A 27,699-nucleotide genomic window follows, 5' to 3' on the forward strand; every position below is an offset into this window, starting at 1 on the left:
GGGCGGCAGCTCCCGGCAGCATTTGTCAAGCGGCCCTCAGGACACGATAGCCGACAGAAAAAGAAGTTCGTATCCATAGGCTTGGTGGGCGTTGGTGTTGCCACCATCAGGGAGTTCAGGATGTTCCGGAGCAAAAAGGTTGTGAGCCCCCCACCAGCCCCCCCACCCGAGGCCACAAGACTCGGTGCGAGCCACCCGTTGGTAGGCCCAGGCCTGTGCTGCTCCGCAATGCGGCTCACGCTCCGGCAACTCTCCTGACCACAAAGCCGAGGGGCCAGCAGGTGGGCAGGGGAGCGACAGCACGGAGGTACCTCAACCCAGAACCGTCATCAGCAGGATGCTTATTATTAGCAGGATGCACAGCAGGATGCACAGCAGGACGCACAGCAGGACGCACAGCAGGATGGGCGGCCCGTATCCAAAAGCAAACTGGGACGGATGGACTTGCTGACTTGCTGGGAGTTAGCTGTTGTCCCAAGTTCCCAACAACGGGGTTGGAAGATCTGAAGACGTGCGTGGGCAGTGGGCACGCAGAGGGGGATACTAGTGTAGCTGCTTGGGCTAATGCACGGCCCGCCCGATCTGAGCAGCCGGGTGCCACCCACCCGTGGACGCTGCCTGCGTCCTCAAGCTCAAGGGTCTTGGGGCACACTGTGAATACGAAGTTCTAGCCACCCTGCCACCTTTGGACATCTGGCACGACCTCGTGATGGGTGAGACCAGAGAAGAGAGCCAGAACGTTGGCTGAGTCTGTCCAGGAGAAAACTGGCTGGCTGGCTGGCTGGGAGGCAGGAGATTGCCTCCCAGAGAACAGCTGCCCGCAAAATGAGCGACCTTGAGGCGTGGAAGAGGCGTGGGAGAGGCGTGGGAGAGGCGTGGACAGGGCCACCTCCCCAAGGGTCCCCCACCCCCCAACCACCTACATACACGGCCATGTATCCGTCTATTTGCTACACAGTGCCCTGCATGGATGGCAGCTCGAGATAAGCTTGAGTGCCTACCCAGGTGGGCACCTACCTGGATTGTGCCTAGGTTACCGGGTGCCTAGGTCACCTACCTGGGTAGCTCCACCTAGGTAGCTCCACCTAGGTACCTAGGTAGCTTACCGACCTCATTCCACTGCCTACCGTGTATCCTCTGTAGGCCAAGCATCGCCGTGGCACCATCAGAAGAACCCTCCTCCCCGTGTGTTGGAAATACTGCGTACCACAGTACTCCGTACAGAACTCCGAGCCACAGCACCGCTCCGATTGCTACCTTGGACCCCTGCCCCCGGCCGACAGACGACTGAAATCTTGACGGGGGCCTGGTGCCCAATCAGAGGGTCCAATTGATTCGGTTGACGGTCCAAAGTTCGGATTTCTTCCCACAGCCGTAAGCCCAGATCCCTACCCACCGCCGCTGGTCCTCCGGGGATTCAAGCCCGGCCTAACTCAAATAAGGTCGAGCTCAACTCTAAGTTGCTCCACATTCTCCATATCCAAAGCAGCCGTGTCCTCCTGCAAGGACAGGGGCCCTAGCTCTGGTGCCTCCTTTATTTCTCGTGTGATTTCTTCCCAAGGCCCTTCCCCGGGATTCGAGCCTCTTCCTCCAGAGCTCTTGTTTATACATATGTAGATATCCTGTCTCTGTCTAGAAAGTCCCGTGGTTGTTGTCACTCGCTGTTTCCCCATCCCATAAAGCTCACCAAGCATCACACTTGGCCTGCACTGTGTCCGCCTCGCTTGGACAGCTTCTTCCCTTTCTCAACACCTTCCGAGGTTCCAGGGTTTCTATTTACATCGGTGCTCGAGTCGGTTACATTACATTGGCTCCTTCCCGGACGTGTGAGTCTTCCATCGGGCGCGGAAAGTGTCCTTCAGTCATTTTTCGACCCGGTTTCAGACCTCTTTTCTTCTTCTCCTTTTGCCTTTCCCAGTGTACATCTTCCAAAATCCCCAACAGGACTTGCAGCACTGACCAAACTGTGCCCAAAGGCTAGCTCTGAAGCACCATACAACATCACCATTTGATATCACTTTTCAGACACACCCTCGACACGATGCCTTCGTTCAAGACCGTTTTTCTGTCGGTAGCCACCGCCCTCGTCGGTACCGTCAGGGCGGACTACTTCATCGATCCCAGCAGCGTTCCACGAACCACAAGGGGTGAGCACAACTGTCTCGGCTGAATCGCCTTCTTAAATTTCTTCAGGCCGCTGACTCCTCGTCATCAGAGAGCTGGTGCAGGGATGAAAGAAGCGCATGCCCCTTGATTTGCATGGACCAATCAGGCACAGGTGCCCAGGTGAATACCTGTGACCCGGTACGTGCTTCACTCTGATCCGGTGTGGATGACCGAGGCGAGGCGAGGCCCTAACACACTCATGCCCTTCATAGGAAACTCTCACATACGGGTGTCTCTGCGGCGACAACACGCAACCCAATGTGTCCGAGTACTCCCTGACTCTTCCCTACTTTGTCTGCACGGAGTGGGGAAATCAGTGCGAGAAGGGCTGCGGGTCGGACAGCACCTGCGCAAGCGCTTGCAGGCAGGACCACCCCTGCGGAGCCTCACATCCCAGAACTGCCAACACTACCTCGACCGCGACGTCAACAGCCTCAGCAACCTCCAGCTCCAGCGCCGCCGATGAGACCACCGTCTTCAACGGCCCGGCCGGGTCGAGTGGTTCGTCATCATCGTCTTCCAGCGGCGCCGCAGTGGCACGCTCGCTGGAGACGGCTAGTATGTACGCCGTGAGTGGTACGCTGGGTGTCTTGTTCGTGGGATTCGCGTACCTGTTGTAACAGAACTCAGCACCTACTAGCTGGGCAAGGGTTTGAGGGGGGTTTGCTCTGGTCTCGGAGGTCCGGCCCTCGGGAAGGGCTTGTCTCACTTGTCTCACGTTCCTCAGCAACGCCCACTCAACTGGGGAACGCATTCACCGGCAGAGGCTTGCTCTCTGGGAGGAATGCCCTGCATACATGTGCGCACACACACACAAAGTAATAAACACCAGAGCGACTAATGTCTAAATATGTGCGCGGCGTCAGTAAATCATTGCATCGGGAGCAGGGTTTTGTCGGGGAGGCGTTTTGCTACTCTCTTCTTTGCGATTCATGTACTTGGTCGTATTAGCATCATCAAGAAGCAATTTATGCGCAGAGCTTGTGCTGTTGGTATTGGACAGGTCGGTGTAGAGTTGCCAGTCAGTCACTCGACAACTCAAGCTGTCCCTGTGTGTGTGACGGCGGCGCACAACTGCAGGGCCCGACGACGCAATGTGACGTTCATTAAAGTGATTCATTACCTGGCCTAGGCCCAATCGAGCTGCGTGGCCCTAGGCGAAGCCCCACACCAGGAGAGCACCTCTTTCACCCAAATAGAGTTCAAGAGGGTATACACAGTCGATCTTAATGCGCTCCTGGCCTCCTGGCCTCCTGGAGGCAATCTTGCCGGCTGGGCCGACAACTCGCGCCTGACGAGGTGGCTGCAGCAAGCCTTTCCCGCATGCTGGTTGGTCTGGAGCTGCCGCGATTGCAACATCCGTGGGAACCAAATTGCCCACTCTATGTTCGGGACGGCGAGCTGAGCAGTGGGGGTTTTGACGTGTCAGCGGCGTGTGGCTCTCAGAAGCCAGAATAGCCTGGGGACACATGCGCCATGCCGTCTACTCACGGGAGCATCATCTTTCAAGGACGGCACTGCCGTATGAGCAATGAGGACATCTTCTAGAAGCTCGATCTGCAGGCCAGCCTGAGACAGGGGTACCCCAGTCTGCCTCCCAGGTAGGTAGGTACTGTGGTAGCACTGGTAGGTATCTGGAAGAGTACCGCGCGAGACCTCGGTTCAGTACGTAGGATGGTATTCAGTTGAAGGGATCGTTGACAGACCGAGGCCTGTGGCTGGCGTAGTCTGCCGAGTACAATGGTGGACAGTCCTACCTGGGTATGTACCTAGGTACTCAGGTATGCAGTACAGCCAGCAGGGCGTGCAAGTGGGACAAGCTGCAGGGGTCATGGACCAAGTGCTGCGCTGGCCAATCAAGCAAGCAGTGCCGGCCTCCGCCAGTGACGAATCTGGGTCTTTTGGCAGGTTGCCTTGTCCCGAGCCTCGAAACGTAGTAGTAACTAGGCACAAGCTCTTCCAAGGTTCTCAGTCTCCCGACACTCTCAGTCAACTCGTCCGGCCTGGCCTCGGGACACTGCCACTCCCACCCCACAACAGGCAATGCTGCTCCTCAAGGCTTAAACCAAGCACACTTGCCCGCGCCGCGAACCCTCTTTCTGCTTCGTCCATCTCTGTAGTGTCTTGCATTTGGGCAGCCGCAGCACCGACCATACGGAGTACAATGGCCCCAAACAGCAGTTCGTGAACCCCTTTTCCCGCCACCCCGTCGTGGTTCATCATGAGCTGGGGCGCCGGTGCCACTGCTCCTGCCAATTCCGAGTGCTAACCCAGGAATCGTGGCCTGCAGAAGAAGCCGCCGCCGAGTGCGTCTCGGAAGACGCACTGGTACATCTCAAGTCGTATAAATACTCTGCTGTTGACAAGTCGCCCGTCTCATACTACATCCTTCGACCATACGTACGTGCCAATCCCCGCCTCGAAATCTTCGTCTTCGCCGCGAGCCTCCGCGCCCACCGCCCGAGCACCGTGAGAAATCCGGCCAGCTAACATATCCGCGCGGGGTAGTGGAACTGGGCCGCAGGTCTGCTGCCGGTGTGGATGGCGCCGAACATGGTCACGCTCGTTGGCTTCTTCTTCATCCTGGCTAATGTTGGGCTGCTGGCCCTGTTCGTGCCGGATCTGATAGGCCCGGTATGTCCTTCCCCCGACCCTGAAGCATCGAGCCTCGCCCGGGCTTGCGCAGGACAGGGACCACCACTTGCAGCTAACCGCTGTTCCGCACCAGGGGCCCTCATGGCTATACTTCAGCTTCGCACTCGGTCTCTTCATGTACCAGACCATGGACAACATAGATGGCAAACAAGCGCGGAGGACGGGCACATCGAGCGGTCTCGGCGAGCTCTTCGACCACGGAATCGATTCTTTGAACTGCACCCTCGCCTCGCTCCTCGAGACGGCCGCCATGGGGCTCGGCACCTCCAAGACGGGCGTCTTTACCGCGCTGTGCCCCTGCATACCCATGTTCTTCTCCACCTGGGAGACATACCATAGCCACACCCTCTACCTTGGCTTCATCAACGGCCCGACAGAGGGTCTTCTCATCGCAGCTTCTATCATGGCTCTGTCCGGGGTCTACGGCCCTCAGATTTGGACGACGCCCGTCGTCAAGGTCCTTGGCGATGACTACACTTTTGGCTACGCAGAACAGCTCGGCGATCTCGCCGTGCGCGACGTGTGGGCGCTCACAATCATCGGCGGTTTGTTCGTCCATGTGCCGGGTTGTATCAAACATGTAATCGAGGCGCGCCGCAGACAGAAACTACCCATTGCGCCCGTCTTCCTCGAGTGGACACCCATGGCTGTCTACACATTCTCCATCGGATTCTGGCTATACAGCCCCTTTTCCACGTTACGCCGTGAGAACCACCTCGTGCTGTTCTGCCTGACCATGAGCTTCGTCTTTGGGCGCATGACGACCAAGATGATCCTCGCGCACCTGACGCGCCAGCCCTTCCCATACTGGACAGTCATGCTGTTCCCACTGGTCGGTGGCGCGATATTGGGCAACCTGCCACGGTTTGGACTTCCTGCCGTCACTGCGGAGGTAGAGACGGCATACCTGTACGGGTACTTCGTATTCGCCATGATCGCATATTTCCGTTGGGCCTTTCTGGTGACTGGGTCCATTTGCAACTACCTGGGCATCCGGGCGTTGACGGTGCCGCCTGAGAAGATCGCAGAAACCAGAAGGAGAGAGCAAGCGGAGAAGGAAAGCAGAATAACGAACGGCAACGCCGTGAATGGCAAGAAGGCGCAGTAGGACTGCGTCCAGGAGATGAACCCCGCCTGCAACCCGGTGAGGCGAAGGCAAAGATGCGAGAGCGGGTTGAGCAGTCAAGGAATGCTGTATTGATGCTTTTGGAAGACCTGCAGCGCTTTCTTGAGACCTCACTTGCGACCCAGAGCGCTCCATAGGCTCTAACAGGACTGGACCCGCCGAACGGCTGAGACGTGCTTATTGAGCCAGAGCTCTTTTTATATCATCATTTTGCATGGAAATGGCGTCGGGACGGCACAGCCGCAAAAGGGCCATTTGATTTTCAGAATAACAACACAAACACCAGAAAGGCGCATGCTTTCCTGATGCAGATCCCTCTCTCTATGTGCCAACAGCCGGGGACCACTCGAGCCTCACACGACCTCTACGTGTTCCATCCGACCTTCTCTTATCCAAACAATCGCATCCCTCCCTTTTCTCATCTTGCCTCTCACCGCGTCCAAATTGTGCGTCACCATCATGACGGTATGCCCTCGGTCCATGAACTCCTCTCGGACCAGGTCCAGTACTTTACCTTCTGTGACGGGATCAAGTGACGATGTGACCTCATCAAGCAAAACTATTGGTCTGGGGCCGACACCGTCATCATCCACGTGGTGGTCCTCCGCAGAAGTAGCAGTACCTGACAGAATAGAGCTGCGTACGAGAGCCCGAGACACCGCGAGGAGCTGACTCTGGCCAGCTGAGAGCACGGGCAGGGAGGAGAAGGGCTCATCGAGGACGCAAGTTCCCTCACTATCTTCCTCATCCGCTGACGTTGTATTCTCCCGGTCTGGCCCGTCGCCGCCAAGCAGGTCCCAGAGGCCAGTCCGCATCAAAGCAGCCTTGACAACTGACCGAGGTGCTTTCAGCTCCGGGTCGAGGTTGAAATGCAAGCTTGCTTGAGGCAGGAATGAGGCTTCCTGTGGTACAGCGATGAATGCGACCCCGCGGACCAATGACGGCGGCAGGGAAGACAGGTCGACGCCATCGACCGTCACGATACCTTGAGTGATATCGAGCAATCGAAGCAACGAAAGGACCAGCGAGGACTTACCGCTGCCCGTCCGCCCGCAGATTGCCACCATCTGGCCCGCCTGCACCTTTAGGTTGATAGCCCTAAGCGCAATCGCCTTTGAGCTATATGCGGTTGTCACGTCACCCAGGACAACCTCACCCCTACTGGGCCACCTGCTAGGCGGTAGGTCGCACTCATCTGGCTGGGTCTCCCGTGGAGTCTCCGTCTCAGCCTCCTCTGGATTTGACGTTAGTGCTACTACGCATACTAAAGTGTCGCACTGAAGAAAATTCCAATGTATGAAAGCAAGGGGATCCGTGCGAGGACAAAAGTGATGCTTACTCAGCCTCGCCACGGCGCCCAGCGAGATCTCGAGATCCGTCCAGGCACCGACCAGCGAAAGCAGCGTTGTATTCGCGACGAGGACCACGTTCAGCGCCATTCCAATCATCCCGCCCGTCGTGGAGGACCTGTAAAGCACAGCTAACCCAATGGTGCCCACGGCAATGGCAGCGATAAGCAGGTTGAGCACGACGTTCAGCCACCGCTGCAAACAGAGTAGCAGATAAAAGGGGCGCTGGGAACTGTTGAGGGCGGCCACATTCTTCCTTGCAAACTCGCGGCCCCAACCAAACGCGCGAATGGTCGGTGCCCCCTGCACAGTCTCCAGGAAGCTAGAGAAGACGGCGGCGCGGGACTCGAGCTCCAGGAGGCGCAACTGACGTGAGGTGCGCAGGTACACCTTTTGGACGACATAGACAACGACCGCGCTGTATGGTAGCGAGAGTGCCATCATGGGCTGCGATGCGAGAAGCACGCACGTCTGGTTAAGAAGCTTGAAGACCTGGTTGTTGAGGGACTGGAGCGCAGGCGCGAGCTGCTTGTCGACCAGCTGAATATCCTGCCCGAAGCGGTTCAGTATCGTGCCCAAGTCTGTGTTTGAAAAGTACTGCAATGGAGCGGATGTAATAGCGACCAGAAGGCGGCTGTGAAGAGAGAGGCCAGAGTTTGGGGCAATACGCAGGTTGGTATAAAACATTCCAGTGACCGTTGAGACGTATGCTAGCGCAAGGAGGAGCACATAACCTGTCATGTATAATATCGTGTTTGTTGATCCGGAGTCCGTCCATGCCTTCAACCAGTAGTTTGTGAAGGTATGAAAGAAGGAGTACATCACCCCAGAAAGTGACATGGCCGCAATGCTTCCGAGTCCTGCGGATTTCATATAGTATTTGTACAGGGACAGGTCGCCGTCCTTACGGGCAAGATCTTTTGAGCCGTCCCTCTGAATTTCTGCCTGAGCCTTGTTTATTGTTGTTCGAGCCTCGGGGAATGCCACAGGCCTCTCGGGCTGACGATGGATGACCTGGTCAACGGAAGGGTCGTGCTCTCGAAGGTGATCCCATGTTCCTCTTTCTTTCAGGACGCCGTCGGCGAGAATGATGATTTCATCGGCCAGGTTGAACCATTTGGTCGCTGTCGTAATCCACACGACCGTTGTCGTGCCGTCGTGTATTATGCCTTTTGGCCCAAGAAGGTTTTCAATGATTCCACCTTGAGTCTTCTCATCCAGAGAACTGAAGCAATCGTCAAAGATCATGATCTTGCACCGTGAGTAGAGTGCGCGGGCCAGAGCTACCCTCTGGCGTTGCCCGCCAGAGAGGTTCATGCCTTTGCTCCCTATGGCCGTCAGGTCGCCGTCCGGAAATGCCTTGAAGTCTGAATCAAGACAACAGGCCTTAACTGTTTTCTGGTACCAAGCCTCATCTCTTCCATGTGGTGCTTCCGGACCACAGATTACATCCCGAATCACTTCGCTGGGCAGCCAAGGGACTTGCGAGCAGTAGGCAACGCGTTCCGGAGAGACTGTGACGATGCCTTGAGATGAAGGGATCTCACCTAGTATCGCCCTGGCGAGGGTAGTCTTCCCTGATCCGACTGGCCCTGTCAAAATAATGAGAGAGCCTTGATAAATCTTGAAGCTGATGTCTCTCAGGATGTGGTTCGACCCATTTGTGCCTAGGATGGAAACACTGGCCAACTCCACCACGACAGTTGTGGACGTTCTCACCACGGGCCCACTTACTGGCATTCTGGTTATTTCAAACGGCTGGGCTGGATCATGGCCGTTCACTAGATACGTCTGTATGCGATCGAAACCGGAGTAAGCAACGACAGCTCGAGGAATAAAGGTCATAATCATGTTTGCTGGGTCTGCCCCATTATTGGTCAGTACGTGCCGCGTTGATGCCAGTGAAAGTCTGTCTGGAGAAGTGGAAAGGAAATCAAGAATAGATGACATGAACTCGCAACATACGAGTGATCATCAGGAGAAGCGCAACGGTGGTGAAAGCGGTCTCAGCATCCAACACATCTCCGCGATGGGCCGCCAGAACGGCGTATAGCACGATAGTGAAGACGGGCGCAAAAAGTCCTAGAGCATTTGCTGGGACCAAGGCTGTCAGTACATGGTTCGCGTGCTGAGTACGATCGGGCTTACCACTGGCACCGTACTGGACAGTGAGCAAGCGGGCTCCCCTGGCAGCGTCCATCTCATTCCTCCTGAGATCCTGGATCCGCTCCACTACAGCATGCTCAATACCCAGCACTCTCATGTTCTTGATGGAACCCAGCACGGAATTTGTGAACGAAAGCCGCTGCTGAACCGCGACGTTCCATCTGCCTTGCTCTGGCTTCAGGTGCTGGGCGACGTACCGACTCACGCGGGAGCAAACTGCCTTCTTGTCAGATTCCGATGCACCCGTGACGGCTCCGAGCACTTCTTACAAATTATCAGTACCAGTGGTACTGGCCACAGCCAGCCCACTCGCTGGGAGAGGAGAAATGTACCGATGATGACTTCTAAGAACTGTGCCCAAATCTCGTGGAACATCCTGGGAGAGTCCTCGATATTACTAATATCGTTGCTCACCAACGTAGCCACCCTCCCGTCCTCGGTCTCGCTGTTCTTAATGTCAAGAGCCCGGCTGTGGATCAGAGAAACCATTGCGCCCCTAATCATTAGTTCCAGGCGGTTTACGCGGTGTTGATAGACCGATGTGGAAACCTATCGATAGGTAGTCAGCCAGTCTGGCAGAATGTGAGTTAATGCAGTACGCGAAAGATACTTACTGCCATGCCAACATATACCACAGTCGCCTCAACGACTAGGAAGTATGCTGCAGACTCATTATTCGCCGGGGAGACAGTGCTCACAAAGAGGATGGCCTGGCTTATAAGCAGGGGCTGAGCGAATCGGAAACCAATCACGGCTAGTCTCGGGATGATTGCCGTCAAGAAAGGCATTAAAATGCAATCCAGGAGAACTCGAGGCAGAGTGGCTGCGCCCTCAGGTTTCGCTATGAGATCGATTCAGAAACAACGCACAGCGCCGTAGGATACCGAAAGCATAGCCGGGATAGACACACACCTCTCTGATCCCACGCTCGCAAGATTGACTGTCTGAGATTCCTTGACTCCAAGACCCGATCGAGTGGAGGCAGATCATCCTGATGCAGTATATTCTCGTAGCCATGGAATAAGATAGGGTTGATCCAGGTGAAGAATACTCTTCCCAAAAAGCTGGTTGTTGCCTCCGGAGGTTCGGATTGATAACAGGGCAGGAGTATGCGTCTCTTCCCCTGCAGTTCGAGAAAAAGGAATGGTATTATAGAGCATACCCTGATTACCTCAGATGGCCTATGGACTTTGCCTGGGACCGTGGCCAGGACTCCATAACAAGCCAATTTAGCTAAGAGGTAGGTACCGGTAAGACCAGAAGGCTCAATTGACCGCCAGTGAGCCAAAGACGACACCCAGAGAGAGGCTGAAGCTCCCAGGAACCCTGATGCTGCCTCTAAATTTGTCAGAGTTGGTGACGGCGACTCTTGACTGCGGACGACAGCGACAGGGGAGAGCAACGGTACGAGCTGGGAAACAATGTACAGTGTGCCTGCGACCTGTCAAAAATGAATCAGTACCATTCGTGTTTGAAGCGTCGAGAAGAATCCTTACAAGTTTCCACCGCGCTTGCCAGCTCAGCCGGACCTTGACGGGTGATCCACAAAGCGATGTAAGACTCCATGGCACCAGAAACAGGAAAACGATGCTACATATAGCCGAAATAGATAACAGTATAGAGCCTTGCGCAATAAGCAGAAGTGCCATCATGACTCCTTGGTAAGGCTGACCTTGGATGTGTACTCTTGAGTATGCCGAGTCCCAGGGTGTAAGCAAGAACAATGGAGCTCGAGGCCCGGCCACCGGAATGAGATAACGCACGCCTCTCCGGATATAAGAGTCGCAAACCCGTGCTGCTGTTCCGCTTAAAAGCAAGGCCCAACACGAAACAGGGTTGTGCATAGGCGCAGGTTCAAACTAAAGCCCGAGCAGGAAATACCTTATCTTACTGCAGGGGACCAATGTTGGACAGGACATTATCTGTCGTGCTGCGAATGTGCTTTTGCGAGGCGGCCAGGGGATCAAGTGTCTACGGTCTCGCGTTGATAAGCAACTGCAGACAGGTATGATGTGCACTTTCACCCATTTTAATCGAGGGCTTGGGAGGTAAATAAACATGGCGCGGGTGCTTTCTCGTGACTGATTGAGTAGTTCATCACACCATCATAGTTCTGTCTTCCGAAGCCTGTCATCCACGTCGTCTCCTCTCAGATGCGGCATGAAGCCGTCAAGATCCATCCATTCAGCCACAAAGGCCGAGACGAGCTTCGCCCAGTCCTGAACCGCAGGCCCATCGAGGTGGTCGCCATCATCCTCCATCTGGTGCCAGGAGGTTGGGAAAGGTGTCGGGATCAGATGAAGAATCTGGACACCGCGTTCCATGAATGGCACATGATCGTCCTGGACAAACCCGTGGTGAAACTGCCATTGCTCCTTGTTGGCATCCGGGAGAAACTGGCCTTTGGGCTTTGACTCGAGCAGTCCCAGCTGGCGCATGCGGTCCTCGATCTTGGCCAGATTCTGGTATGCCCAGTGCGTCGTCGGAAAGTAGGACGGCACATGCGGGTCGCTCGCGCCAAGCAAGTCAAGCAGCACGAATAAGGAGATAGAGTCGATTGGGCGCTTGAAGACCGATGCGGGCGGGTGAAGCTGGCTGTCCCAGTGCGAGGCGAGCGAGCGGGAGCCGTAGGTGCTGTCCGCGTCAGTCCACCTCACCCACGCCTCTTCTCCATCTAGCAGAAGTATCTGCACGCCCTTCTCTTCATCAAGGCCATCCGTGTCCCCAGCCGCTCGCATGGCCTCCCACTTGCTCGTCAGCGCCTCGTCTACGCTGCGCGCGACATGCAGCAGGATGGCGCAGGGCGCGGCGCTGTCCGTGGCCCCAATGAACCCTTCAGGCCTGTACAGGCTGTCGTAGTGCGCGGCGAGGGTAAGACGGGCGACGTCGCCGACGGCAGCCCAAGGAGGGTCGCGGCGAAGAATCAGATTACGGAACGACACGAGTTTGTCGCCAGTGGCCGGGGTCCTGGACGTGGAGTTGTGCCATTCGACGGCCCAGCCCGGCAGGCTGTTCTGGAAAAAGTCGGCAAAGTGCTGCTGGACCTTTTCGGAGCCCGGGGTATCGGGCACACGCGGGATCAAAATGGGCGCGAGCAGCCCGGCGTTATTGTGGATGTCGAAGTCGGCACCGGCCGCCGGTATTCGGTGTAGGCTCTCGTCGGACAGGCTCGTGTAGGCGACGGCAGGTATGAGCATGTTGGCAACCATGAGCACCAGGACTACCAAGATTGGCCGGCCAGTTGGAAGTGAAATTCTGGTCCTTGGACGGCCTGGGATTAGTCTCGTGCGCGCGACATATGGTGTGTGGTGAGACGGCGCTGAGAGGGCTCGGATCCAGGGCAGTATGACTGCCTAGGTATGGACTCACACGCAACCCGCGCCCCGGCTGAGCGCCAACGCCCAACGGCGGTTCGCGGACAGCTTTGCGGTCAATCTTCCCATGACAACCTGCAGAATGACTGCTGGGAAGGTTGCGAGATCATTGCGGCGACCTGCAAGAGGTCTCGACGAGCCGCTCTGGTAAAGAGAGTTGTAATCTGGCAAGGATGCCAGCACCCCTAACCCCACTCCGCCCTAGTCTTTCCTCCGCCTCCCTGCTCTTTCAGGGTTCGACCCTTGCAGCCACGAGCTGGCCACCCACCTCACTCATCCTTCCAGTCGTCTCGAAAATCCCGGACCCACACTGGGTCATTCCAGGGCTTGTCCTTCCCGACATCATATCTGCTCGCAGCCTGGTCATATGGCACGATACCGTCTTGCCAGCTGCTCGTTCCCGGCTCGAGGATACCCTCAATCACGTCGCCCGGGATAACGACACCACATTCAAAGTTGGAGGTCTTGATGAGCTTCAAATCGCACGTCTCCTCATTCTGCTTCTTGTCTGTCTCCAACGTCCCCCATGCAGACGAAGACAGGTTTGCGGAGCCAATGTAGACATAGTAGGGCAACAACGCGGGTGCTGTTGGGTCGTATGCAACGATGAATTTCTGGTGGAAGAGCACGCCCGAGTCTTTCGACCGGTAGTGATGGAATATATTCCGAAGCGCTTCTGATGCCTCCTTCCAGGCGCGTATGTGACACTGTAGTGCTTTAGTCGCCTGCTGCGAGACCAGGGGGGGGGTGAATCTAGGAATGCTCCAAAACCTCAAAGTGCTGGGAACCGTGGGACAACACCAATACTCACTCCAATATTACTGGCACCATGTTGTGCCTCCTCGCTAGCGGACCTGACGTCCTCAATGGTTGGGTAAAATAGCTTCAAGCCACTGGGCACGTCGCAGTCCTCGATGACCTCTAGATACTTTCGTCCGAGTGCGCAGTCGTAGAACCCGTCCAACCATCTCGAAGACAGGTTCCCAAGGCTGGCTGTGCACACTTCAAGCTGTAACTTTCCCTGGCGCTTCTTCTTTGCTAGGTTCAAGTCCAGACTGCTGATGATTTGTCGGAGGCGGAGAAGGCCACAGTCTTGGGCCTTGGTGCCCGAATACGTACCAGGCACGGATGAGACGAGATGAACTTTGACTGTTGAGTAATCATATCTCCCACGTATGGAATTGATGAACCCGACCGGTGTCCCGAGAGCCGTCAGATGAGCAAGCAGGTCCGTTTCGAAGGTGGACATCTGACCATCCTGTCGCTCGACAATCTTGGGCAAGTCGTGGATATACCAATGGTTGTCACCCAGCTTGGTGTCGATGTCCATTAGATTACACGACGTGATTGCAATCCTCAAGAATCCCGGATACACAAGCGCTAGGATCTTGGAGTGCGAAGAACCCGGCGACCAGGCATAAAATGCGTGGTAATTGAGCCCATACTTGACTCGATGTAACTCCTCGAGCTGTGGGCGGAGGTCCTGCAGCTGTTTCTTGGGGACCTTCCTCCCGACCGAAATACCCGTCTTCCGAAAGGCTTCAGAGACCATGCGATCCGTACTTGCATCTCGTCCAATATAGATCTAGATCGCGTCAGTTCTCACGGCCGGTTGCAGAGCCTTGGCTGAGGGAGCGGGTGTATACCGGTACCGAGTTTGACGTGGGAGACAATGGAAGATGTTCGAACAACTCGTCGTTGGCTATGAAAAAAGCGAAGACACAGGCTGATATGAGGCTGTCCTCGTGTATTACGTCTGTCAGATTAATACAGTTCTTGGTCCTCGACCTTCCGGGGGTGCGAGTGATACGTAGGCCTCCATTCGGGAAGGCCATCTGGGTACTTGGTCTGGGCTTTTTGACGGCATCTTGAGCCAGCTGCTGATTTGGGCCGCGTTTTTGAGCTTCGCTGCTCTTTGTTAGACGACCAGGGCTCTTGGGCTCCATCGAGGACAGGCGGGTGTCTTCCTCCTCATCCAGCTCTTCCATAGGGGTGGAGGATAGGAGATTCGCCCTATTGCAACTATCAAATCAGCACGGGTTTAATGAGAGGGCGTCTTTGCCCATGGCCGTTGGAGTCTGAGGCATGCAATCAGGCTCGAGCGAGAGGCGGCCCACGGCTGAAGATATGGAAGAGTGATGGAGTGAAGTTGAGGAAAAGCCAAGAATGAAATGGCTGGGGCAATATTGGGTGGTGCCTAGTGACTCTAAGGAGCCCGGGTCACATATTAGACAGATGCTTTGTTCCTGGGCCAACAGATCCTTGGTCCTGCCGCAGCGGCAACAGCACTTGGGGATTTCACCGCTGGGGTTACGTTAGACGAGCCTTGGAAAGATAGACCCCGCCATCCACGAACGGAAGAGGGACTTGGAGCGCGAGAGCAATCACACAAATAATCTGCATTTCGTCCCCTTGCACACACACCCTCAACCAGCACTTCTCTATACCAGTTAACCAGAGTTCCTCAAGAACCGTCACTGGGGTTGCACATTCAACTGGTGGTACTCGTGGGGCAAGACAGATCACCCCCTCCCAATCTACTCTCATTCCCAAGCGCCGCCATGACAGAGGTGACAAGGAGACCTATTGCGAGGCCAGGGAGTCGATGTACTCCTTCACAAGGTCCTCTGCCTTTTTATCCCTCACCAGGCCAAGTCTGTCTGGCGTGCTCGGGTCGAAGTCTTCCGGCCAGCTCCTCAGAATCCTCTCAAAAGTAGGGTTCGTCTCCTCCTTCAGGAGCTTCAGTTTGTCCTGGCCGCCGTGTTTGGCCAGCGCGTCCATGAGCTCCTGGACAGTAGCAGAGACACCTGGGAACATGATGTGCCTCTGGTGATTTGGCAGCGCATCACTCTTGAGGTTGAGTACCCGCACCAGGTTCTCAATTGTGCTGCTCGGAGAGCACACATATGTCCTGTAGGACCTGTCCGTGAGGGGGATTACGCACTCTTGCCCTTTCATTGGCTCCCGAATCATGCCTGATTGCAATGGCGGTCAGTCAAGGCCTCGCGCCTCAGCCACAAGGGAAGATCGAACCTGAAAGGAAGGACGGGGCCGCGTTGCTCGGTGCGCCGGGCCGGACCACCACTGTTGGGAACCGAACTGTGAATGCATCGATGAATCCTTTTCGGTGCATGTCGTTGACGATAATCTCGGTAGAGTACTTGTGTGCTCCATAAGTTCCCTCCGGCGTGGGCGTCACATCGTCTGTTATGATCTTTGGCAGAGGCTGTCCATACACAGCTTGTGAGCTGGAATAAACCACCCTCACTGGTGCCTGTGGCAGCTCTCTTAAAGCAAGGAGCAGGTTGCGGACGCTCTCGACATTCACTTTCATAGACTGGTTTTCTTAATGTTAGCGAAATTGCTCAAGCAGACCAGATGCGGCGCGCCGGCCGACACATAACGGCCTGCTCTCAAGACATCCATGCGCTGCGCTTTCTTATCGGAAGGTGCTCACCAGGTCAAAGTTTGCCTCAGAGCCTGCTGACATGATGCCATGGAAAATAAATATGGCATGGAGCGGCTGTGCAGCATCAAGCAGCTTCTTCACAAATGCCGTGTCGGTGATGTCGCCCTTCAGGCATTTGATATTTTCTTGTTTGCCACCCTTGGGGGCCTTTGGTTCAACAATATCCGTCAAGATCAGATTATAGCCATCATCATGAAGACGTTGGGCCAGCATAGGGCCGATCATCCCACCGGCCCCAGTAATGATAACGTTCTTTCCAGCAGACATGTTTAGGTAGAGTGCGTCAAATGAAGGTGGTGATGGGATTAGGTGGGATTGACCATAAGCAGACTGATATCAATGACAAGAGCCGTTTTACATAGTCCCTGTGCCCACAGAGTTGACGTTTCTGGCCAATATATTGTTCTAGACGCAGTTGCGTCGATTGGCTGCCGCGGCTATCCCGCTCCTCGCCTCGAGGTCCCAGGTTATCTCCATTTATTACCGCGTCTCGAGGCACCCCACAAGTTGCCGATCTCAAGGGCTGTCTAGGGCTGCTATGGAATCTTGTCTGCCAATTCAGTGCCTTAAAATCGGGGTTTAAACAGCCAATGCTATTTTCTTGATAGTCTCATCCCTTGCAGCTTTGGAGGTGGTGATTAACTTATACAAACGCACGAAGCTTTGCCACCCTGTTGTTTTTTCTGCTGGAATCAGGAAGCCAGTGCAATAAGGGCTATGCCTGCACAGTGTGAGTACGGGTGCGTCCGTTTCCCACTGCTGTCCAAACAATTTGACCGGGATGATTTAGTACAATTAGTTAGACCATTCAGTATCCTTATATTGTAGTTTCGAGATCTACAGTAAGCTAACACTGCGAACACGGACTAGCACATTTCTGTGACTCTGCATGTTTGAAACTGTTGGGTCGTAAATGTTAAAGGCAGCAATTCTTTCACATACTTCTCATAGAGAGTATCTGCGATTGCTCGTATGGGCTCAGAGACGGGTTTTACAGGGTGGCCTCGGAATGAACCATGTGTGGATTTGAGCAGCTGTCTTATGCCTTCCCAGTACTGCCGCAGACATCCATAGCCCATTCTGTGAGCGCCTGTATTTCCTTGGTTCCCTCTTCCATCAGAACCGTGATATTCTTGGACGGCGCGTTTGCCTTCAGATGGTTCAAGTAATCCAGCAACACCAGCTTATTCACGTTGACCTTCACGCACCCACCAGCCACGCACTTTTTGGTCACCTCCTCGCTCCAATCGTTTGTCCCGTGGACCACAAGGCGTACTCTTCCAGCAATTGTCTCCCGGATCTTGGCAAGCCGGTCATACTCCAACACAGGGCCCTTTGGGCCATAATCGCCGTGGACATTGCCGAATGCAGGGGCTAGGAAGTCAATCCCAGTGGCGATGAAATCTTCCACTTGCTCCGGGGTTGTCAAAGCTCCCTCTAGGCTATATGTGCATGTGGTTCAGCATTCCTGAAAGTAGCGTTACGAGAGAGCGTGGTGGAACAGCTGGCCAATGTGATATGGGGGGGGGGGGCAAACAAACAAACAAGTTCCTTGGTTTACTTACTCTGCGGTATCAGCAATGCCGTCTTCGCCGCCCTCAATGCGTCCTGGCTCCGCCTCGGTCGTAATCTTGTGTTGGTTGCAGAACGCCACCAGCTCACGCGTCTTACGCAAATTTTCATCCATTTCATAGTGACTCATATCTACCATGATCGAGTCGAAGGGCAGGTTTGCCGCTGCATGCCTGATCAAAGCCTCATCCTGTGCATGGTCGAGGTGAATCGCCACCGGCACCGAGGACTGCCGGGCTCGTTGGGCAGCTGCGTGTACTAATAGGCCATCGCTGTATGTGATCGCCCACGGGAATACTTGGAGGATCAAGGGGGACCTCTTGGCCTCAGCCGCCCTTATGAGACCCAGAATACTTTCGATGTTGTACCTGAGAGAGCGTTAGTGTTACATGCAACCGGCCGAGCAGCGCTCTGACAACTCAAGCTCACGCGATGGCGGCAAGTACGCCATAACCTCCCTCCTCGGCTGCCTTGAGGATCTGATATGTTTTGTTGTGCTGTTTCCACTCCATGTTTCCTGGCGATTAGTAGTTGAGTTGGGGCTGCGTGCAGATTTAGGCCAAGGTTTGAATTGCAGGTAAAAAAGTCTTAGGAAGTGATCTTCATTATGGAACTGTTAGCAATAAGAGATCGAGTATTGTTGTTTGTAGCATATTGATATAACTAGTCCACAGTTGCTGCTCGGGAGGGGAGGGACATCTGGAGTGACTCGACACGCGCGCTGTCCCCACTAATATGCCCAGGTGCCTCAAGTGCTCCGGATGGTTTGGGCGGATACCACTTAACTACTTAAGTACCTAGGTACTTAGGTACCTAGGTGCCGGAACCTTGCAACCCTTCCATGTTGCAATCCTGCCCTCTTTCCCGTGAATCCACTTTACAATGCAATGAACAGCATACCTAGGTGCCTACCCATAGGTACCTACTATATAGTAGTAGAGAGTGTGCGGAGCATAATCAAATTGCCTGCACCCGCGCCTCTGTGCTTAACGACCTCCCGGTGTCTTTATTGAGACAACAGGCAACCTCGGAGCATTTCACGTCTGAGCCACAATCATTGACGGAGAACATGCGTAAAAGCAAAGCCATGTCCAAATCCAGGATTTCGGTCGCGGGGGTTGCGGACCAAGACTGGATGGCGAGTATTCAGTACTAAGCGCTGTGCACTTGAGTACTCCTCCGTACTGCCTGTACCTTCGGCCGACCGCGTGACGGGGCATCATTGCAGCAGAGCTGCCTCCCCACCCCATAACCTTCCTGCTCAGGCTACTGATTGACGCCTACGGGCTTATGCGAGACCGACTTATTACGTATAGGAAGACTCACAGGAAATTTCTTGATCGTTATCCAAGGTGGGGCCGTTGGTCCATTGCTAGCAGAATTTGTGTCGTACTGTGTACTTGACTGGTTTCGCTTCTATTACGTATACGTCCGAAGACATACGTGGCGCCTCCAGGCAGTGATAAACGCTCAAGACCAGAGTGGACAATGGTGAAGGATCCAAATCGGCAACGGCCTGATAGCAGCCCTGGAAAAGCGTAGGTCTCATCTGCGGCCAGCTCATAAGCCTATCCTGTGCTCAGCGGCCCGCCTCCAGAGGTCTAGGTTCAGACCCAGCTAGATCTCTCACCCTCAAGACTCCGCTGTGGCTTCCCGGGTGTAGAACTTCGCCAAGATGTTAATCTCGATGCACCTCGAGGTAGTGATATTTTCCAAGGCTGCTTGCAGACTCAGCGGACCTCGTCAGACGCAGTAGTTCCCGTTCATAAGATAGCCACGGATTAGGCTTGGAGCGAACTCTAAGCACTCAGACCCGCGGCTTTACTGCGCTCGTTTCGACGACTGCCCAGGTGGCCGAACGACAAATGATCTAACAGTTAAGTAAATTAAATAGAGTTTAGTATAATAATTAATAATAATATAATAATTAATCTAAAGTACTTTATATAATTATAATTTATAATTTATATTTATATTAAATATATTTTAAGAAAAATTAAAATATTAGCTTAAAATATGGTTCTCTAAATGAAGTGTTACTGTGTGGTGTTTGATCTTAGGGTTAAACCCTGGACGGGCCCTCACATCTGCAGTGCCTGCCGAAACAGCAGACTGGGGTTTACGCCACGTAGAGCTCCCCGAGCTACGGCAGTGCAGGAGCTCCTGCGACGTGCGTGTTCTTTAGGAACTTCCATCTCTGGTCTTGCCAAGACGATTTCGTCTGGCCACTTCCCACCACCATATTCAGCCAGTGAAAATGCGTCTAACTGGATTATCCTCTATCATCCTCCTGGCAGCCGGTGCTGTCCAGGCTGCGTCGTCGTGGAGCTTTGACGATGGCAGTGTCTCCGTCAGCAGCAAGAAGGCCGCTGGTGAGGCTACCAGAGAGAAGTGAGTCTAATATCAACCGGCGAACTGCCACAGCCTCAGATTGGGCCAATTGCTGAACTCTGCGCACAGATTCGGCCCTAAATCCCCTCTCAAATCCCCCCTCACCCTCAACGCTCAGGATACCCTCACAGTCAGCTTGACGGCCAAGGACAGCGGCAAGGCGAAGCGGCCTCACCAGGCCTTTCTGCTATTGAAGGACGAGAGCGGACTGGAGGCTCCCTTCCCATTGAGTGTTAAAGACAGCGGCAAGGCGAAAGTCCAGATTGTATGTCACAAATAGGCCATCAAGTTGGCTAGGCTAACCACTCTCGCGTGTACAGACGCAGAAAGACATTCCCGTGCAGTTCCTCACGTCACCCGACCCTGTCCACGCAACCGTTGTCATTGGATCCTTTGGCTCGGCACAGGGTGTCATTGCCGATGCATTCGACGTCGACATCAAGCAGGACTCCAACGCACCCGCGCCCGTCATTCCCTCCTCTCTGCGCTATGGCAAGAAGCCTCAGATCCATCACATCTTTCGCGAGGAAACAAAGTACCCTTACAAGATCTTCTCAATCTTCTTCGTGCTAGTCATCGCCGCTACACTGCCAGCCCTCCTCGTTGGTGTAGGTTGCCCGTCCTCATGATGTCCACAACCCATCTTGCGTTGGTGTGCCCTTGTGTGCGTGCGCAACGCAGCTGCTAACCCGGCCCCCTTCCACAGTGGTTCGGTTTCCTCGGCGCGAACCTCGGCAGCCTTCCCAAGGCTCTTGGCGCGGCCCCGCTGTCCCATGCGACCTTTTTCGGCTCGGTCCTCGCGATCGAGTTTGTGTACTTCCTTTACCACCGCGGCATGCCTCTCGGCCACATCCTTCTCCCAGTGGCTGTGCTGGGCACGACTACTGTCTTGAGTGGGATGAAGGCACTGGGTGAGGTTCAGAGCCGACGACTAGCTGGCCAGCGATAAACAGATGGTCCCGAGGTACAGCAGGACTTGCTCGTACGTGGTCTGGTGGTGGTGAGGGGTGGAATGGCCGCAGGCAAAGGGCCTGAAAAATGCGCGCGTACAAAACATCACAATGCATGGCGACAAAGGTTTCAGAGACTGGACTTGGAGAAAAGGCAAGCAGCGGACTCGCGGCCTACAAGACCTGGGCAGCCTGGTGCGAGTTTGAACGCCCTTGGGCCTTCCTTAATGGAATTATAAATGAAGCCCGCTGTCTGATCGTCGTCTCTACGAGAGCCCACTATGCCTAAAAGACCAGCGCCGGAGATAAATTGTGTATACGGTACAAATCCAGTAGAGTACAGATCAGGGGAGGACCAGGCGCGCCTCATTCAAGCCATTCATCTCGTCTCTGTCAGTCCCTTTCGCCTCTGTCAATATCTCCACAGACGGTCTTGGCTGGTTCGGGTGCTGGCTGACAGTCTCGTAACTTGGCGGCGGTGCCTGGCGCTGGACCTTGTGAATACGGCTTTCCCCGAAGGCAGCTCGGGCTGCAGGATAGTCATCCTCCCAGTGCTCACCCCGGGGATCGGGCAGAGCCCGGGAGGCCGACGAGCCCTCGTCATAGTCGCCAGGGCTGTAGCTGCGTTGCCTGGTGCCATGGATGGTCGCAGAAGGGACAGTGATGGGCTGTCTGTAGCCATAGCCGTGCTTCGCAGCCCGGTGGAAGTCCCTCATGGCGCGCCGCTCGTACCTCCACTCCCGCCTCGCGTCGTGGTGGGACAGGACGGGCACCGCCGCAACCACTGGGGCCACAATGCGGACGTCACGGCTATGAGTGGAACCTCCTGAGCAGAGGATGCCGTCGCGGCAGCTGCAACGGGCATGTCGTGGTGGCAGGGAGACGCCAACGGGGACAGGATGGGCCGCGGGCTTGTGGCTGTGTTTGTACCTGTCGCCCTCGATAAGGCGTGTGATAGTGCCGATAAAGAGCATTTTGAGTTGTCGCCTCGCGTGGGTTCTTATTCAAGCAGACAGGATATATCAAGTCTTGTGTTCAGGTGTTGGAAGTCTTGGTGGTTCGTGTAAGACGGGATTGATGGCGAGAGGCCACAAGACATGACAGAGGCGACGAGCGACATTATTTATATTGTCCTCGCTCTTCTATCCATTCCACAAAACAAACTCTATCACGCCTTGCCGCGCTTGACCGAGGGCTATGCTCAATGCTGTGCGTGTGCGAGTGCGAACGCGTGGGTGATGTTCGGGACCGGCACAGATGTATGCAATGTACCCGCCTTGCGACTGTCGGCCCCGCCGTATCTTGACGGATCTCGGGTTCGCGAACGACTGCAATTGGTGGTGGCCAGGTGGCTTGCGATCCCGAGCTTGCCTCCCCTGCATCAAAGGTGGCACCCTACTCCGTACTAGTGTAGTAGTATGTACAGAGCAGGGCTGTGTGACAGATCCAAAGCCCCCATGTGAGAAAGACACACCGTCTTGCAGTGGCCGTGACGACCCATCTGCCTAATATACGCTGAAGCTACCAGATCACTCCCTCATCTTGGATCCCATCCGCCAGGGGCCTGGGTGCAGTGGGGGGTGGGGTCGGCCCGAGCGCCACAAGGTGGGTCCTGATCCAGCCTGCCCGCCTGCCCGCAGATCTTGGATCAGTCGCCCTTGCCTTACATGTAAACAACTCTTGGCAACCCCAGACTTCCTCCTTCCCTCCTCCCCCGACCCACAACGAATGCAACGTCCGCAGATCCATCAACCAGCTTCACTTGTCGCCATCGCGCTTGCCCTCTTGACCTGTCTGCATTCTGGCTCGTCCAGTTCAATCCATACATCTAACCGTCGTCTGTACGACCACGCACGCATCCAATCCACATCCAATCCACATCCAGCCGCGACTGCCAAAGATGGCCCCAGACACGCGTGCTCAACGCGAGACGCGTCACAACGCGACTGCGCCTGCCTCATCAGCGGGTTCTCACGACACCATCGGCCACACCACAGCCTCCTTTGGCCCTCCCCAGGAGGATACCATCGCCTCTGCTCACGATGACATCACCCGCATGTCCTACATCTCACCTGCTAATGTCGGGTTTGACCCCACCGCCTCCGTCGCGCCTTACGAGCGCCCCATGGCACCCACCCCAGGCTTCGACTACTCGCCCTCCCCGGTCATCGCGCCCGCCCCAGTCAAGGCAGACCACCACATCCCAGGGCTCCTGATCACCGACCTCCTTCCATCCTCACACGCCCCTTCTAGCTGCGACTTCGGCACACCAAAGAACTTCGCCCACACCCCAGTCTTTGGTCCATCCCCGCCTTTCGTGCCCAAGACACGTGGCCGCGCCGCCTTCCAAGCGCGCTGCGAGACAGCCTCGCCTTCTGAGAGCAGCCTGAGCCGCTTCCTCAGAGGCTTCTCCACCTCCTCCGCATCGACCAGGCCTTCGCTTCAGCCCGTGGTCCGCACATCCACTCCCGAGAGCTGCGACGGAGATGCAGCCGCTGTGGCTCGCGCGTCTGCCCCCAATCGCCCCATCACCAATGAACCCATTTCCGGCCTCCTTCCCATCGACACACATGACCCTACCGCCAATGAGCAAGCCAACGCTTTCACTGCTTGGTCGCTCTACGCTGTCCCTGGAAATCTTTTGGCCGACTTCGTCTCCGGGGTCCTCAGATTCAGCCAGCTCGACCAGGATGGAAACCCGGTGTTCGTCAAGGACACGGATACCGATGCTTCATCCCAGCAGCAGGCAGCCGACGCCCACAAACATGTCAATGCTGTTCACATTTCCCAGGAGGAGACCCGGATCTTCGTCTCCATGGACCAGCTCCGACAGGAAATTGCCGGGCTGCAGGAGCACGACGAGGCCATGGAGCGTGAGGCAGACAAGGCGCACCAGGAGAAGGCTAGGCTCGAACTCCAGCTGCAAGAAGCCCGCGGCACCTGTCGCAAGGCGTCATCCGACAGTGCTATCGGCTCTGACTCGGACGACGACATTCGGAAGCGCGCACAGACAGAGAGTAAGCACACAGTCCTTGTGACGCGTCGACATGGCTGACCCTGATTCACAGAGCTCAAGCGCATGCAGAAGCGACTTGACGAGGCTAACATCCTCGCCAACTCACAACACGTCCACATCGACTCCCTCACCGCCGAGCGTGATGAGTTAATTAAGGAATGCCGTCTCGCACACGCGCACAAGAAGGTCCTTGACGATCAGAGCCAGGCTCTCAGGGAGCAAACCCTGGGCCTCCACAAGGAGAACCAGGCCATGAAGGCACAGATCCAACAGGCAGGCAACTACTTCATCAGCATTGAAAGCGAGATGAAGCAACTTATCAGTGAGAATGAGCGTCTGCGCCAACAACTGCGCCAAAAGGACCAGCAGAACGACTCTTTGCGCAAGACGCGCAAGTCTCATTCGGACCAAATTAAGAATTTGCAAACCGAGCTCGAGGCCACTCGCGCCCAGCTCGGGGACACCATCAGGGATACCAATGTCCTTATCAGCAAGGACAGAGAGAATGATGCCCTCTCGGCAGAAGTCGAGCAACTCAAGGCTGAGCTTGAGGTCACTTGCGGCCAACTCGGAGGTATCATCGATGACAACCGGGTCCTTCGTAACAAGAACAGGGAGAATGATGCCCGCTCAGAGCAGATCGAGAAACTGAAAGCCGAGCTTGAGGCCACTCGCAGCCAACTCGGAGATACCACCAGGGACATCCAGGTGCTAGTGCACAAGAACAAAGAGATCAAGGCCCAGCGCGATAAGGTCGAGGGCCTTTATGAGTCTCTGCAGCACGACTACACTGTCATTCATCGTAAGCTGCGCGAAGAGTCGACGGTCAACTCTGTTTCCAGCACGCGCAGCGAGGCTCGCTCCCGTCCGCTCCCTGCGATCCAGATCAAGCGTTCTGCGGCACCCACCAAGCGCACCACGGCACCCACCAAGCGCGCTGCCGCGCCCGCTGCTACGACTACCGCGGCATCCACTAATAAAGCACCCACCGTACGCGCCTCGGGTGGCGCGCTCGACGAGAATGACCTTACGATTCGGCCAGCCTATGAACCAATCGAAAACTTGAAGATCTTGATCGGGACCACCGAGAGTGAGGTGGCGTCGATGCAGAGGAGTCTTGACAGGAAGATTGAGGAGAGCAAGGGACTTCTCAGGGGGTACAGCAACCGCGAGTTTGAGCGTCTTCACAAGGAGAAGATGGCACTGGAGAAGGCCATTCACCAGAAAACCAAGATCATCTACCACCAGTATGACCTTCTGGAGTTCATGGAAAAGAATGGCAGTCTTTGAACATGGTGCCAACAGAGGCGTTTCTATCAGATTTTTGTTTTGTTTTGTTTTGTTTTGTTTCGACGAGGCTTGATGGTTCGTCACGTTTTCCACCGTCGTCACTGTTGTTCACGGTTGTCCAAGTTTGTCAAGACTGTTTTGTTTGTCGGTTTTCACAGGAGTCACAGGGATGCAAGATATGGGTCTGTTTGTCAGGTTTCACGGTCAAAGGGATACAGGATATGATACCCCCACTGCATAGGCATGGCGTCACGCATTTCTAGGTCAGAGCACTTGAGCATATTTAGGGGCGAGGGTAATAGAATGGCTTAACAAACAAGCTCCATGACCGACAATCTGCCACGTGACAACACACTGCATAGTAACTCGGTCTGGACGTGCCACACCCAAGACCTGCGGAATTTTCAAGTCAAAAGCCGAGAGAGGACGGAATAGACACATAGCTACCACCCCGGCCTTGAGCTCTGTCTCCCATCTCTTACCATTGTTATTATGCCCTGGAGTTTCCGGCATCCTTCATGGCCAGGACGAGAATAGGCTCAATAGGCTCCGGGGAGAGAGCTCTTCGTAATGTCGGAATGTCGGAGACACAGGGATTCGCTGAATAGTTAGTTGTGCATAAGAGGGGTGGGCAATGGGCCCAACGTGTTGTTCCAGATTGCAAAGTGAAGTTTATATGAGAAGCTGGACTTTACGATTTGAACCTGTCGGAGTCTTGCCTGCCAGGCCGGGGCGCGGCTAAGCTCCGCAGTCAAGGCCACCAGGAATTTGTTAGTGGGCTGCCGATCACAAGCTACAGACAGCTAGCTACCACCTCCCTTTTGTCAAGTCAACCCACGCGACACTTCAGATCCTCGACCTTGACCTCGACACCCCAGTCAGAACCAACCCCCATTCGCAGGCAACCAAGAGGCCGGCAGACAGCGATGGCCGACGTGGAGATGGACGTCGACGAGCCCGGCTCACCCCCGCCTGCCGCCCAGGCAAAGGTCGACGACATGGTGACACACTCCAAGGCCACTGCTGTGCGATCCATAGAGGGCTGGATCATCGTTGTGACGAACCTGCACGAGGAGGTTGATGAGGAGACAATCCACGACACCTTTGGCGAGTATGGTGAGGTCAAGAACCTGCACCTCAACCTGGACCGTCGCAGCGGTTACGTCAAGGTACGCCGCCACACTTGTTTGTATCCACACAGGCTGGCTGACCCGAGGCACACACGCTTGCGCCTGACAACAGGGCTACGCGCTGATCGAGTACCCTACCCTTGCCGAGGCCCGTGCTGCCATCGACGGCGCCCACCAGACAAAGCTGCTCGACCAGACCATCCAGGTCGACTTCGCCTTTGTGCGGCCCCCTCCCAATGCCGGCGGGAAGAACAGCCGTGGCGGTGCGGGCGGGCGCGTCGGAGGCGCGGGCGCGGGCGGAGGCGGAGGCGGAGGCGGCCGGCGCAACCGCAGCCGTAGCAGGAGCCCCGGGGCTGGCAGGGACCGTGACACGCGGGATGAAAAGGACGAGATCTAGGAGAGGAGGCGTTGTCGCGGCTTCCACATCGCCCCAGGGGCGCCCGGCTGAGGAGACTTTGGTGGCTGGCTGTAGGCTGTAGGTCAGAACTTCTCCGTCATCGGGCAACATTGGGCGGCAAGGACGCAGCGTGGGAGGTGGACATCCTGCTCCTCGGCCGCCATGCATCACGATCCTTGAAAACACCAGCCAGAGATAAAAGAGGAGCCGATGTGTCGTCCGGCTCTCGAGAGTCTGGTGAATTTGAGACATATCGGCACGCATCCCCAGAGAGAGTCGGGTGAGTCTTGGGATGGCCCATCTCTAATTCCCATGCTCTGGTTACATGTAGCTGACTTACAGCCCTCCTAGTCCTACGAGCCTGCTCTCCTCCTCTTACCCCTTCAAGCCTCTCGGAAAGGGGACAAGCCGTCTGACCAGACTCGCAAACTGGGACGGTGCTTTTGAGCCTAATTGAACATTTGGCACCAGCATGTCTTGTGCCGTCCGTCACTTGCGGTGGCAGCGCGCACTCATTGACACTGCCACTTCAGCCTGCTCCCAGGAAAGCCTCGGAACGTGACTTGCAACTGTTGGGACGCCTTACAATGCCCCGTGGATTCTAGGTGTGTCTGTGTGGTGATCTAAGGTAGGTATCGAATCAACAAC

General features: G+C 55.5%; 9 protein-coding genes across 9 annotated transcripts; 4 read left to right on the forward strand and 5 right to left on the reverse strand.

Annotated features, from left to right (window-relative positions):
- Positions 1-2,041: 2,041 nt before the first annotated feature.
- KVR01_006517 (uncharacterized protein) lies at positions 2,042-2,786 on the forward strand (the record flags this gene model as incomplete). The annotated part of the gene is made up of 3 exons (XM_044788134.1): positions 2,042-2,147; positions 2,216-2,304; positions 2,379-2,786. The coding sequence occupies 3 exons, from the start codon at positions 2,042-2,044 to the stop codon at positions 2,784-2,786; spliced, it is 603 nt and encodes a 200-aa protein (XP_044643948.1).
- Positions 2,787-4,652: 1,866 nt separating this feature from the next.
- KVR01_006988 (uncharacterized protein) lies at positions 4,653-9,147 on the reverse strand (the record flags this gene model as incomplete). Its single annotated transcript, XM_044786802.1, has 3 exons — positions 4,653-4,807; positions 6,585-8,687; positions 8,844-9,147. 3 exons carry the CDS (start codon positions 9,145-9,147, stop codon positions 4,653-4,655), a joined length of 2,562 nt encoding a protein of 853 aa, XP_044644419.1.
- Positions 9,148-11,567: 2,420 nt separating this feature from the next.
- KVR01_006917 (uncharacterized protein) lies at positions 11,568-14,388 on the reverse strand (the record flags this gene model as incomplete). The annotated part of the gene is made up of 4 exons (XM_044781746.1): positions 11,568-12,723; positions 12,832-12,978; positions 13,110-13,450; positions 13,648-14,388. 4 exons carry the CDS (start codon positions 14,386-14,388, stop codon positions 11,568-11,570), a joined length of 2,385 nt encoding a protein of 794 aa, XP_044644348.1.
- An 832-nt stretch (positions 14,389-15,220) lies between these two features.
- On the reverse strand, positions 15,221-16,707 carry KVR01_006672 (uncharacterized protein). Its single transcript, XM_044786041.1, has 3 exons — positions 16,294-16,707; positions 15,870-16,173; positions 15,221-15,811 (listed from the first exon to the last, which is right to left on the reverse strand). The coding sequence occupies exons 1-3, from the start codon at positions 16,570-16,572 to the stop codon at positions 15,420-15,422; spliced, it is 975 nt and encodes a 324-aa protein (XP_044644103.1). The 5' UTR covers positions 16,573-16,707; the 3' UTR covers positions 15,221-15,419.
- A 587-nt stretch (positions 16,708-17,294) lies between these two features.
- Positions 17,295-18,596, reverse strand: KVR01_006986 (uncharacterized protein). The gene is made up of 3 exons (XM_044784651.1): positions 18,307-18,596; positions 17,871-18,245; positions 17,295-17,747 (listed from the first exon to the last, which is right to left on the reverse strand). Exons 1-3 carry the CDS (start codon positions 18,387-18,389, stop codon positions 17,345-17,347), a joined length of 861 nt encoding a protein of 286 aa, XP_044644417.1. The 5' UTR covers positions 18,390-18,596; the 3' UTR covers positions 17,295-17,344.
- Positions 18,597-20,042: 1,446 nt separating this feature from the next.
- Positions 20,043-22,400, forward strand: KVR01_006826 (uncharacterized protein). Its single transcript, XM_044786437.1, has 4 exons — positions 20,043-20,268; positions 20,338-20,533; positions 20,589-20,876; positions 20,975-22,400. The coding sequence occupies exons 1-4, from the start codon at positions 20,135-20,137 to the stop codon at positions 21,215-21,217; spliced, it is 861 nt and encodes a 286-aa protein (XP_044644257.1). The 5' UTR covers positions 20,043-20,134; the 3' UTR covers positions 21,218-22,400.
- On the reverse strand, positions 21,598-22,192 carry KVR01_007043 (uncharacterized protein; the record flags this gene model as incomplete). The annotated part of the gene is made up of 2 exons (XM_044793018.1): positions 21,598-21,618; positions 21,677-22,192. The coding sequence occupies 2 exons, from the start codon at positions 22,190-22,192 to the stop codon at positions 21,598-21,600; spliced, it is 537 nt and encodes a 178-aa protein (XP_044644474.1).
- A 378-nt stretch (positions 22,401-22,778) lies between the features above and the next one.
- KVR01_006759 (uncharacterized protein) lies at positions 22,779-26,219 on the forward strand. The gene is made up of 2 exons (XM_044785606.1): positions 22,779-24,235; positions 24,287-26,219. Exons 1-2 carry the CDS (start codon positions 23,119-23,121, stop codon positions 25,522-25,524), a joined length of 2,355 nt encoding a protein of 784 aa, XP_044644190.1. The 5' UTR covers positions 22,779-23,118; the 3' UTR covers positions 25,525-26,219.
- A 231-nt stretch (positions 26,220-26,450) lies between these two features.
- On the forward strand, positions 26,451-27,051 carry KVR01_007003 (uncharacterized protein; the record flags this gene model as incomplete). The annotated part of the gene is made up of 2 exons (XM_044793582.1): positions 26,451-26,693; positions 26,767-27,051. The coding sequence occupies 2 exons, from the start codon at positions 26,451-26,453 to the stop codon at positions 27,049-27,051; spliced, it is 528 nt and encodes a 175-aa protein (XP_044644434.1).
- Between the last annotated feature and the right edge of the window lie 648 nt (positions 27,052-27,699).

Source organism: Diaporthe batatas (assembly GCF_019321695.1).
Source record: "Diaporthe batatas strain CRI 302-4 chromosome Unknown Contig00007, whole genome shotgun sequence".
Classification (NCBI taxonomy): Eukaryota; Fungi; Ascomycota; class Sordariomycetes; order Diaporthales; family Diaporthaceae; genus Diaporthe; species Diaporthe batatas.